The 13,117-nt window shown below is 41.1% G+C and overlaps 2 protein-coding genes across 10 annotated transcripts in view; one reads left to right on the top strand and one right to left on the bottom strand.

Moving 5' to 3' along the window:
- The window catches only part of PROSER1 (proline and serine rich 1), a 63,972-nt gene extending 58,872 nt beyond the window's left edge, over positions 1–5,100 (top strand). For 6 of the 8 annotated variants that reach the window (XM_029210567.1, XM_029210561.1, XM_029210566.1 and 3 more), the window contains one exon: positions 4,079–5,100. The gene's annotated coding sequence lies outside the window, so the exon portion shown is untranslated. Of the gene's footprint in view, positions 1–4,060 lie in introns of all 8 variants that reach the window. The other 2 variants (XM_029210569.1, XM_029210570.1) reach the window with 2 other exon arrangements.
- Positions 5,101–5,641: 541 nt separating this feature from the next.
- Positions 5,642–13,117, bottom strand: part of FREM2 (FRAS1 related extracellular matrix 2) — a 160,941-nt gene continuing 153,465 nt past the window's right edge. Inside the window, exons 24-25 of one of the 2 annotated variants that reach the window (XR_003791775.1) lie at positions 8,067–10,343; positions 5,642–6,418 (exon numbers count right to left, since the gene is read on the bottom strand). Coding sequence is in view for 1 of the 2 variants with exons in the window: in XM_029210560.1 (XP_029066393.1) it covers positions 9,834–10,343 (510 nt within the window). In the remaining variant the exon portion in view is untranslated. Of the gene's footprint in view, positions 10,344–13,117 lie in introns of both variants that reach the window. The other variant, XM_029210560.1, reaches the window with a different exon arrangement.

Below are 13,117 nucleotides of genomic sequence, written 5' to 3' on the forward strand. Positions count from 1 at the left end.
TTTTTAATCAGCCAAGATAGAAATTCCTCTGTCAAAATAATTTTTGCTTGCTTGTAACTTTGTAGTATCTGTTAGAAAAGGGAGAAATCCCTCCTCAGTGCCCCAAATCACAAAAGAAAAATGTGAATTGGATGACATCCCTGTCAATTATCTTAGGTATAAAAGAGGGAGGCAAGACACCTTTAGAGAGAGAAGCACAGGCCACAGTACATTTGAGGAGCTTGACTCTGTGTTAATATTTGTCTGTCCCTCCATGTAGTGGCAGGGGCAGGATGGGGCTTATCTCCAATTTGTTTTTTGTTTTTTGTTTTTTGTTTTTGACCTTTAAGTTAAAGAAGAAAGTCAATTCACTAGCAGATTGTGGGGAAAACAGCAATTCCAGGAAATATGATCAGTAATTAATGTTACTTTGGGTAGAAATTCAAGCTGAATTGAAAATCCCCTATGACTGTTTCTTGGCTATTTGGACATTGTATTCATTGCCTTATAAAGACAACTGATTTATTAATTAGTAAGTTTGGCAAAAGGGCCTCCCCTGTTCACTGGCCAAAAATTCACTCATTTCAGATTTCCTCTGAAACATTAAAAAAGGCCCATCCAGCCACCTGCTACCCGCCCCCCCAACCCCACGTCTTGTTTCTCTGCTCACAACTCCTAGGAACTTCCAGTGGCTGGACTGAGGGCCTGGGGGACTGGACACAACTGGGACAGAAAACTCCTCATTTCTTCTCACAAACTTTGCTTTTCCTTCTTTTACCTTTTGCTGAGGGATTTGAGTGCTATTTGCGAGGAGGAAAGAAATAGTCTAAAATTTTTATCAGTTTGACTTTGGTTTTGAAGGTCTTTGTGCTTATTGCTGTGATTTGGAGTATAATTAAATATCTTGGGAGTTGAGATGAAAAGATCCTAGTTCTTCTTCTAGAATCTACTTAACTCTGCCCTTACGACAGAGTCAAAGAGGACTAATCAATTCCTAGCCATTTATGCCTTTCATATGCAAACCAAACAATTCAGAGCTAACCCCACCGCCTCCTTTATCTGGCCCTCACACCCTGGGCCATACCACCTGCCCTCATCACCCTAGCGCCAGGTACCAGATAATTAGGGACAGCTCAGTGTCCCAGGGCCCAGCAAAATGATTCAAACCAGCAACTCCTAAACTGCTTACCTGCCTCCCCCATTCCTTCCCATGGAAACCACGATAAAGGCTCTTGCCTGCACTTTGCCTTTGCTCCTTTTGCCTCCTGATTTTGCTTTAATTAATTTATTTAGTTTTGGCTGTGTTGGGTCTCTGTTGCTGCGCGAGCGGGGGCCATCTCTCGCTGCGGTGCGCGGTCTTCTCACCGCTGTGGCCTCTGTTGTTGCGGAGCACAGGCTCCAGAGCACAGGCTCCAGAGCGCAGGCTCAGTAGTTGCGGCACACGGGCCCAGCTGCTCCGCGGCATGTGGGATCCTCCCGGACCAGGGATCGAACCTGTGCCCCTTGCACTGGCAGGCAGATTCCCAACCACTGCGCCACCAGGGAAGTCCCTTGCCTCCTGATGTACACTGTTGCTCCCCTAGTGCCCTGGTGGTGCACGCAGTGTGCCAGCTCCTCTTGGGATCTGTGAGTATAACTAAGCTATCTTTTCAATGGCAGTTGTCTCTTGACCTGTTGGCCGTGTCGTACCTGAATTATAATAAAACTTAGGTTTAAAAACACCAGGTCATGAGCCTGGGGTCCTCATCTCCATAGAAGGAGGGCTCATCTCCAAGGAGATGAATTAGAGAATTCATCCACACAGAGCAGACCCGTTTTAATGTACAGAAAATGCCCTGGAAAGAATATGCTGTGTCGGTCGTTCCAACAGAAAATCATCCATCTGTAAATTATAAACAAAGCTTCTTTGATTCAGGCCACTGCCTTTGAGGCCTTCTCTTCTGCCACTTGGGTATCAGCAGTGCCTCTTGATTTAGCGGTCTCTCTAGAATTCAAGCCAAACAGTGGCAGTGCTGTGGAAAGGGATGGGGGTCCTCATCAGAAGTGGCAGAACGACGTCAGGCCTCAGCTCTCATGTGTTCTAATGCAGCCTATGTGTTTCTGACTCTTTGTCTTCTGAACGGTTTCAACTCTGAGGAAGGTCTGGGGAAATGTTCTGACCTTTTTTTGCCGATACCCTTCTCCAAATATTCTTCCCCTGGTGAGTACCCTGCATGCATCTCTGACCTGCCCCAATTTCCTTTGGATATAATCTTATTCTGTCCAGTAACCTTCTCTACTACCTTTTGTCACTTTGCTAGTCACATGTAAATTTCTAGGATGAGATCTTAACATCCTGAAATGCTTTGGGAGCTGCTGGGAATAGGATTTTCAAAGCTTCCTATCAAACTTCCTCTGGGGCAGTTTCCTGGCTTGGGGGGCGGTTAGGGAGGAATCAGTAGTCTCGGCAGAGCCTGACTCTGCTCCTGGTGACTTTTTTTCTAGTCAGGTCCACTTTGACTAAATCTGGTTTGGGGGCTTTTCCTTTAAATTGGGTGCCTGTGTGCTGGTTGTGACTTTCTGGCAGGGAGATCCTACCTTCCACCGTCAATATTCTGGTGGGGCTGGATCATGAATCTTCCTTTCCTTGGTTCCCTTCCCCAACATCCTGGAGGTCAGGCTTTGTCCCACGCAGCTTGGAAATTTCCCTACCACACACACCTTCTTTTTCTCCTATGGTGAGGACTGATTGAGCCACACATTTCTGTTGCTGATCGCAACATTTTTGCTAAAACATGACCATTTCTCCCCTGAGCCTTGGAAGTGCCGGAAGAGCTTTGACAGGATTTCTTCCCCCCGCCCCCCCCGACTCCGCCTTCTTTTGTGTATTTTGCCCCTTTGGGGGGATTTGTCTTCAACAGTTATAAGGGGCTGTCTTTGCATTTCCTTCTGGTGTTAAATTAAAATACGAATTAATTTAAAATTAATAAATGATTAATTTAAAATTAATCAAATGATATTAAAAATAAATCAAGTAATGATTGAGTTAGGTTAACTTTGCATAAAAATGACTAGTCTCCTTGGCAGTAAAGACACCCGGCAATAGATCAGATCAGTTGATTCATCCTCACCAGTGTAGCCGGGCAGTTTCAGAGCTTAGCAAGGTCTTATCACCCTGCTCCCCGGGACAAAATGTTAGTCACCTAAATATGTTGTTGCCTCTAACTCTACATTGCCCCTGTCTACAATGGGTAGGCAGACACTAGGACCCAGAGGAGCGCAACATTTTGCCACCTGCACTAAGGAGGTAGTGGGAGCACAGATCCCAGGGTGAAAGCCTGGAACCCAGTCTCTAGAACCAGAATGGGAATCACTGCCACTCATTGCAGACCACGGGGATTCTGTGATTTTAGTGTGAATGAAAGTTATAAAATGCACCACTATAACTTGGCCATTTTAACACTTTTATATTTATATGGGCTTTATTTATATTCAACGTGATATATTTTGAAGGAAAACAGGTGCAAGTGGTAGCAAGAATTATTTTAGACGTGGATTTAAGACTGAATGGCTCCAAATTATTTGCATAATTGAATTCCCAGGGATAAACTTCAATATCTTGCAGATATGCAGTGCCCTAGTAAACAGATGAAAAAACACTAGACCCTGAATGTTTCTGAAGAATTCCCGTGGGAAAATCACAAAGGCTATTAAGTTCTGTGAATAATTCTATTACACACAGTTATGTCACTCAGTGGCTAGATAAATATAAATTTGCTGAGTGTTTCTGAGGGCGCTTGGTACAGAAGCAGGCACTTAAAATGATTATAAAACATACAATTCCTTGTCCAGGATAAAGATTTTTTTGTATAGACAAATGGGCTTAAAATACCTTGCCAAAAGCTTGAATTCCTGAGGCCACTGAGAAAGATTCTGCTTTGTACTTTTAGGAATATGCTTAATGTGAGCCCCTACACAAATGTTCTCTTAGTCTTACCAGTAATTGCCTTTCTGTATTTTACGTGATTTTTATTACAATGGACTTGATTTTTAATGTTAGTTTTTAAAGTTTACATTTCTCTTTCCTTTCTTCTTTTTTAAGACATTTCCTATGTTACAGGGCCAAACATCAGAAAAAATAAATGTCTGTAGCAGAAGTTCACTTGGAGTGTTTAAGGAGCACGTAATCAGCGGAGGCCACGCCTGGGTAGTAGCAGAAGCCTTGTGCATCTGACTATCAATACTATCAATAACTATCAATAACTATCAATTAACTATCAATACTTCAACGCTGTTAAGATTTTAATAATTTTTTTGCCATTTATTTCATCGCAAAGTGTTCAGTCATCCAAAACAACTTCATCTGTGTGACCTTTGACCTTTCATTCTTACTCAAAGTCTTACAGGGATTTTTCCCTTTTACATCTTAAATGTCAGTGTTGAACCTCCACTGAGAGACAAGCAAGGCACAGATTGTCATCACATTATTCAACATGATGCTTTTGATTTTTCGCAGGAAATTCTTTTTTCCCCTTCATCCAAAAGCCTGAACATTTTCTAAAGAAGGGCTACTGCGAAAACCCTGTGCTCACTTGCCAGCTTTCAGATGAATGAGAATGCTAATGATTTAGTGAAAATGGTAATGGTTTCAAAACTAAAAGGGAAACATTACTGGAAGAACGACAAATCTCAGAGAGAGAAAAAAACAAAGCCTATGAAAGAAAGAAGAAAGGAAAGCAAGAAAGGAAAGAAAAAGGAAAGAAAACAAAGTAAAAGTAGATGTTGTTGCTACAGCAGTTGTTTTTGATGTTGTCGTATTTGTTCTTTAGCAAAACACAACACTGAAGAAAATGCACACAAATGTCAGGGAAAAGAAAATAAATGCACTTGAAAGATCGGGAAGAAAGCAAAACTGTTTAAAAGTTTGTAAAGTCAGGCTTCCCTGGTGGCACAGTGGTTGAGAGTCCGCCTGCCGATGCAGGGGACACGGGTTCGTGCCCCGGTCTGGGAAGATCCCACATGCCGCGGAGCGGCTGGGCCCGTGAGCCATGGCCGCCGAGCCTGCGCGTCCGGAGCCTGTGCCCCGCAGTGGGAGAGGCCACAACGGTGAGAGGTCCGCGAACCGAAAAAAAAAAAAAAAAAGTTTGTAAAGTCAACATTCTCATTTTTCTCCCAATAAAATTAAAAGAGTCTCACATTAGTCTATTTTGTTTTATCAACTTTATTTCTAAAGACAGAATCGCCTTTCTTTCCCTATTTAAAATGTTTCTGTGTAATCTTTCTAGTAAAAACTGTAGGAAAATACCATGTACTTCTGTTTTAAAATCTCTTATCAAAATAAAAATAACTACCAAAGTCTCAAAGTATTATGTTCTTAACATCCAAGGATATGGAAACAAAGAGAAATAAACAGTGAGGAATATTTCGAACCTATGGAAGACATTTTCTAAGAATTCCTGTGTCATTACCATGTAATACTGGGATCAATTCTAGGAGAAAAATCTTAAGGAAACATATTAACCTTTGAATTAATGTCAAAGAAACTCCCACTATAGTCTGTTTTTACAAATGACAATTGCGTTGACCTTGAAAATCTTGAAAATGGGCATTTTCGGGTAGAACTATGTTTTTTGGGTCGTTGTTTTCTCGAAATGAGTTGTTTGGCTGTTTTTTTATGCACGTGTGTGTGTGTGTGTGTGTGTGTGTGTGTGTGTGTGTGTGTGTGAGAGAGAGAGAGAGAGAGAGAGAGAGATAACAGTAGTATTTATAGTTTCTGGCCAAATGATACATTTCTAAGCCTTGACAAGTTGGAATGTGGAATCTTTGAGTTCCCTTCATTTGCCATATGGTGAGTGAAGACACCTGTTTTCATCCTTTTATTATTGCTATCATGGCTAGAAAAAAAGTGAAAGTTTCAAAGAACCATAATGTGCTTGTTTTCAAATTAATACAATTATGTAAATTTCTAATTTGTAAACCATTTGCATCTTAAAAAACTTTTGTTTTCCTATTAAAGGACTAAGTTGGTTTTTAAGTTGATACTAAATAGATATTTTCAAAGCAGTAGCTGAAATCAGATTTCCAACTTTTAAAATCTCAATGTCATTACATTTCACTCTGTTGTTACTCTAATTTAATTTCTCAGTTGGGGGCTGCTTTAGCCTTTAGCACTGATTTGTATGAGGAAAGGCTCTCTGTGGGTTTTACACAGTTCTGTTCTCATTTTAAAAATTGACTTTGGAGTTGGTACCTTGGAAAATAATTAGAGGTAAGATGACTTGATAAAGAGGCTCTTTTGCTGCTTCCAGAGCTGAATCCCTTCACAAGAGTTGGTCCTCTTGTCACAAATGCTGTGCAGAAGTATGGCAGCAGAATTCCAGCTGACCTGTCCTCATGTTGTTCACACATTGTGATGCTTGTGAAAGAGTGGACTTCAGGAGGTGCTGGTGAGGTTACAGAACTAGAAGAAGAGTTTAGGTGTTATATCCCATTCTTGGAATAAAGGGGGTCTGTCTTCCATCAAGAGGAAAAGAATATGCAGGGCCACCTACATCTCTGCAATGTACTTTCTCTGAGTGGGTTTGCAAAGGATGATTCCATTAAATTACTGATTTGAAATCTTTTGTATTAGAGTTGTGTTCAGAATGATCCCTAACATGTGGGGTTCCTTAGATGGAGAAGAGTAGACTCTACAGCTGGTCCTCTAGAGAGATTTTTAAATTATAGTTCACAGATGTGCCTGGTGTGTTGTTTGTCCAGGAGAGAAACCAATACAAATCCTGATCCCTTTAGTCCAAAGAAAGAGCCACATTTGAAGGCAACCTGCCCGAGGGCAGGGAGAGTAGCTTGGTTTCCATGTAATCTCTCAAAGTGGCTAATCCTAGGGGAGCATTTGGTAAACATTAACTGAGGGAATTAACTGAAATAAATAAAACCATTGTTAAAACACAGTTAGATGTGTCATGGTTCATATACCAGGTGAGCCACTAAAGCTTAATATGTTTTGTGTTTACTATATAATGTCAACAAGACCTTGTTTTCATTGGAGTCAGAAGCCATGAGTATCTAAGGAGCTATTACTGCTTATATCCTGTCCTCCATGGAAGTTATTTTATGTATGTATTCTGATTGTACCAGAATAATTCTCTAAAAACAAAATATTGAAACTAAGGATCTGTTTTATTGCACAACAAAGCATTGTGTTTGATTCTTTCTTCCACTAAAAAGAGTTTTTGATTAAATGTCTATTAAGTCACATATTCAGTACATAAATATTAAGAAAATGATGCAGAAATCCAAGCTTACACTTAAGAAACTCTGCTTAATTCCTACAGACTCTCTTTTTTCACTGGGAGGAAAGGAAGGAAGAAGAGAAGAGGGAGAGAAAGAGAGAAGGAGATGGGCAGAGAGGGAGAGACTTTTCTTTGTTAGGAAAGGATGTGTCCTGTACTGTATAAGCACTCCAATTCATCCAAAGTCGTCTCATTAGAACAACTCACTGTAGAGAGAAGTTTGGTAAAAGCCAGCCTGGCTCAAAGGCTCAAAATAGACTTCTTGTAGTGATGCTTCACTGATAACATATTTAGTCACAGAGACCCCTAAGGCTGTATGACAGTCAGGCTCAGAAGCATTTAACTACTAACGTAACATAAAGTCAACCTAGAGGACTTAGGTTCTAACAGTCTACACACACCGAATCCAACGGGTTAAGTAGTAAAAAGTCCACATGCTATTCGAAGTTGCTTAAGTCATGCTCATTCCTATACAAGTTACGAGGTAGCCAAAGAAGTAGCTAAGCATCTTACCAGAGGGCAAAGCAAAAGAAAAGGGGATCATTAAGAAAGTATTAATGTTTATTTGATAAGTGATCTCCTGGGTTATACAGTACTTTCTCTTTATATAAGTCCTTTGGGAGACCTTGAAGTTGTAGGTGGCATTTGTATATTCCCCAATGGAAGGAGAAGACGGTCTACTCTATCCTTTAAAAGACTTCGAATGTCAAGTGCAGAGCTGCCCCAAAGAAGAGAGGCAAGTATTGGATACATTTGGCCTCTCTCCCAGCACCAGTGTCGCTTCCCTTTTTCAATCAAGAGATGGTTGGTACTCACAGACACTGAGCTGGAAATGACTGTATGACCCGAGGAGAGGTTAGCCTTCTAAAAATCTCCATTCCACCAGGACGTCCAGCTTGGCCAGGTTGTAACTAGAAATGAAAGAGGACCCCAGGCAGCACTTGAGGGTTACTCTTTAGGTCGGGTTCTTTTTCTCCTGACCTTATTTTCGTTTGAAATACATTTACTAGCTTTTGGAAGATTGGTCACTAAACTACTGACATTTTCCCTTTCCGATCGAAAATTCTGCTATTTGATGCAAGCACATTTCTTAGAAAGACAATGAAGCTTACCGAGCAAGCTCACTCAAGTTCCTTGGTTTTGAACACTGCAAGCAGTATTACAAGTTATATTTTTAGGTACTGAGATGGGCCACACCACATCAGTTCACTGAACTGAAGATGCCAGAGAGTGAAGTTTTCTTCTTTGATCAAAGAATATGATCGGGACTTCCCTGGTGGTCCAGTGGATAGGACTTTGCACTTCCACTGCAGGGGGCACAGGTTCGATTCCTGGTGGGAGAACTAAGATCCCACATGCTGTGTGGCATGGCCAAAAAAAAAAAAAAAAGAATATGATCAGGGATGCTGGCCACCTCTAAGATCATCTCTGGAATGACGGTTGAAGGGATTTCCATCGTTTGGACCAGGTGTCTATTAGAAAGCTAATAAAATGTCTTCTGGACAAATTGAGTTTTGGACCTTGCTGTGTGATGCTGTTGTGAGGGTTAAACTCATGTGTCGTTGTTAAAATGTTCTTTTATTCTATAAAGTATAGGTAAGAGGCACTTTGGTTAAACATATTATATTAATAAATACCACTTTCTCCCTTCACCATCAGAATGATATTTGTCCTGATCATTTATGGGTTCAATACTGCAAACATCTAGGCTCAGTTCTTAAAGAACATTGTCTTGTAAATGTGAATCTAACTCTATGGCATTTCTTCATCATCAAAATGTCACCAACCCTCTCCGATGAGCACCAATACCGTATTATCATGCAAGAATTCTATTTCTGACCAGGTACCTGAACAGAGCAGTCACTCTTCAGCAATCTTCTCCAGACTTAACATATTCTTTGGTTTAATTTAAAATTAAATAAGCAAATGAAACAAGAAGGGTCCGACGAAGATGAGAAGCAATCCAAATTGAAGTGAGTAGGTTACTGTCCCTCTGTCTTTCCTTCCACTCTCTCTCCAGTAGGAAAAAATGTGATTTGTGGGCTGAGCTAGCCTCGGTCGTAATTCCATGCTGTCTTCGCCTGTTAGAAAACTTGTCATAATAAACAGTGTATCATCATTCTTCGAGACGACCAATTAAAACCTTTTTAGTAATAAACTGTTATACAATGAATAAACAACGTGATAATCGCACCTTCAGGACATACTAATATAGCAACAATAGACTCCTCTTAAACTTCTGAAGGGGTCTGTTAGCACCGTTGAATAGGTTCATCTCTACTGTGTAGAGAAAATGCCTAAGGTGAGAAGTACATTCCTCACCGTCCATCTATGGCTCTGTGTACATCCGGATACATACTTGATGCCTTCTGGGCAAGAGGAAAGATGTGGTCTGGGGTCTGAATTTGTCCTTTGATGCCTGAACGAGTGGACAGCATGCAAATCAAAGTTCACTAGTACAGTCAGGTCCTCTGAGCAGCTTTGTCACAGAAGTCCCCAATTCTCTGCTGTTGACAGAAGCACTGGGTTTCCATTGTCTTTTCCTGCGCACTTGAGGAAAAGGCTGAATTCCACCTGTGGCCGTCAAACCTCTGAGCTGTCGCTGCGATGGCCCCGTGGGGGCATCATGGGCTCGGTGCTGCCGGACCCCTTGGGGGTGTCCTTTCTCCTGCCGCTCTTGCCCTGGCGCATCATCACGGCCATGGCAGTGAGGCAGAGTGCGAGGAGTCCCACCGCGACGCCTCCCACCACCGTGACCAGGCTGACCTCAGAGGTGGGACGGTTGAGCTCCCGCGGAAGGACGCCGTCAGGAGGAACCCTCCCCTGGGGGATCTGCTTCCTGCTGCTGCGGTCCAGGGCGATGTGCTGGATGTTTGTTCCTCGGTTGTTTTCAGCCCCGATTTCCCACACCAGCGGGGGTGTGCTCCTGATTTCCCTCTTCTTCCGGCTGTTGGAAGTTGCCTGGGGCTTCCCTTTACTCACCAGAGAGTGGTACTGGTACTCCACGCTTCGTTTGCCAAGGCCTCGATTGGCGTTGTCTTTGGATCTTACTGTGTAGATGGTGTGTATGTACCATTCTCGACCCAGAGAGACCTAGGAAACACAACTCTATTCATCAGAAAATTAAAGCCTATCCCGACCTAAAAATGCACGACGCTGCAAGAGAAACTCATGGCACAGATAATAATCATTTAACTTAGTCCGCAGAACTCACATCCGTAATATTTTTACACGTGTCGTATGCGCAAGGCTTTGTGTAAAGCGCTCTATAAACTATGCCGTGCAGCTCTCAAGGGAGCACGTGGTGGTAAATATTTGGTAAGCTATGACTTGTCAGAGCTGCAGAGAACTCCGGATCACACAGTCTAACTTACTCATTTAAAAGATGAGCGAATGACACAGATATAGAGCGTAAACCAGTGGTTACCAGTGGGAAGGGAGGGGGCGCAATATAAGGGTACAGGAGTGGCAGTACAAACTATTGGGTGTAAGACAGGTTCCAAGGATTCATTGTACAACATGGGGAATACAGCCAATATTTTGTAATAACTGTAAATGGAGTGTAACCTTTTAAAAATTGTACAAAAATTAAATAGTAAAAAATAAGTAAATGAGAATACGTAGCAGTTAAGTGACTTGCCTAAGGTCACTGAACTAGTTAGTATCAGAGGCAGGACTAGACTCAGACCTTCTGAACCTCAAGACTCTTTTCCAGTATGTCTTGCTGTGTATTTTACACATAAGGCCATAGAAAAGGTAAGCTTTTCTGCTTTTCAGGGTTTGTGAAAAGAAGGCATTTTCTGATGGCTCTTTGAAGCCTTCAGGATTTAGAAGAGGTCAAGTGCCTTCAGAGTTAACATTAAAAACAAAAACAAAACAAAACATACTTTAACTTAACTTCCTGTTTGAAAAGATTCAGAAGAACAGACATGCTTTCTCAAGCATCCTTCTTTACGAGGAATAAACATAACATATTTCTCCAGCCCACCCTGTCTGGACAATTTTCAGTAAACATCCTAAAAGATGCACTTGCTCCCCCAAGGATTCACAATGTGGACGCATCTCTGAATTTGTCTCATTTGTCTGCTCAGTGTTATGGTCTCCTGGGTCTCTTTCTACCTTCTATCTCTAGGTTAGAACTTTCTATCTTCGTTTATAAAGTATTTAAGAATAGAGATTCTATTACTCAGCCATAAAAAGAAATGAAGTTGAGTTATCTGTAGTGAGGCGGATGGACCTACAGTCTGTCATACAGAGTGAAGTAAGTCAGAAAGAGAAAAATAAATACCGTATGCTAACACATATATATGGAATCTGAAAAAAAAAGAAAAGTTCTGAAGAACCTAAGGGCAGGACAGGAATAAAGACACAGACATAGAGAATGGACTTGAGGACACGGGGAGGGGGAAGGGTAAGCTGGGACGAAGTGAGAGAGTGGCATGGACATATATACACTACCAAACGTAAAATAGATAGCTGGTGGGAAGCAGCCGCATAGCACAGGGAGATTAGCTCGGTGCTTTGTGACCACCTAGAGGGGTGGGACAGGGAGGGTGGGAGGGAGACGCAAGAGGGAAGGGATATAGGGATATATGTATATGTATAGCTGATTCACTTTGTTATAAAGCAGAAACTAACACACCATTGTAAAGCAATTATACTCCAATAAAGATGTTAAAAAAATACAACCTGATTTAAAAAACAGGCAGAAGACCTGAGTAGACATTTTCCCAAAGAAGACATACAGATGGCCAAAAGGCACAGGAAAAGATGCTCAACGTCATTAATCATCTGAGAAATGCAAGTCAGAACCACAATAAGCTGTCACCTCTCACTGGTCAGAATAGCCATCATGAAAAAGAACACAAATAACAAGTGTTGGTGAGGATGTGAAGAAAAGGGAACCATTGTATACTGTTGATGGGAATGTAAATTGGTGAAGCCACTGTGGAAAACAGTATGGAGCTTCCTCAAAAACTAAAAATAGAACTACCATATGATCCAGCAATTCCACTCTTGGGTATATACCTAAGGAAAACAAACATATTTATTCTAGAAGATATATGCACCCCAATGTTCATAGCAGCACTATTTACAATAGCCAAGACATGGAAACAACCTAAGTGTCCATCAACAGATGAATGGGTAAAGAAGATGTGGTATATATATGTACAATAGAATACTACTCATCCAGAAAAAGATTGAAATTTTGCCATTTGTAACAACATAGATGGACCTGGAGGGTATTATGCTCAGTAAAATAAGTCAGACAGAGAAAGACAACTACTGTATAATACCACTTATATGTGGAATATAAAAAATAAAACAAACTAGTGAATATAAGAAAACAGAAACAGACTCACAGATATAGAGAACAAAGTAGTGGTTACCAGTGGGGAGAGGAAAGCAGGGGAGGGACAAGATAGGAGTAGGGGATTAAGAGGTACAAACTACCATGTCTAAAATAAGTAAGCTACAAGGCTATATTGTACAGCACAGGGAATATAGCCAATATTTTATAATAACTATAAATGGAGTATAACCTTTAAAATTGTGACACTATGTTGTACCCCTGAAACTTTATTCTATTTCAAAATAAATTTCTTTATATTAAAAAAAAAAGAATAGAGATTCCTGGGCTGTGCACAGTTGTTTCTCTGAGTCCAGCAGTTCACACAAGATCACTCTTATAAAGGTGGTCATAAAAAGTCAACCGAGAGGAGGTTTCGAACAATAAGAGCAGAGTTCCCAACCATCACATTTAGATTTATATTCTGGACTGAATAAGGGTCTTCATTACACGTAGACTTAAAATAACATGAATACATTAATAAACATAATAATAGCTAACATTTATGGAATGTTCA

This window comes from Monodon monoceros, unplaced genomic scaffold (genome assembly GCF_005190385.1).
Source record: "Monodon monoceros isolate NGI ecotype Baffin Bay Population unplaced genomic scaffold, NGI_Narwhal_1 Super_Scaffold_8, whole genome shotgun sequence".
NCBI classification, from domain to species: domain Eukaryota; kingdom Metazoa; phylum Chordata; class Mammalia; order Artiodactyla; family Monodontidae; genus Monodon; species Monodon monoceros.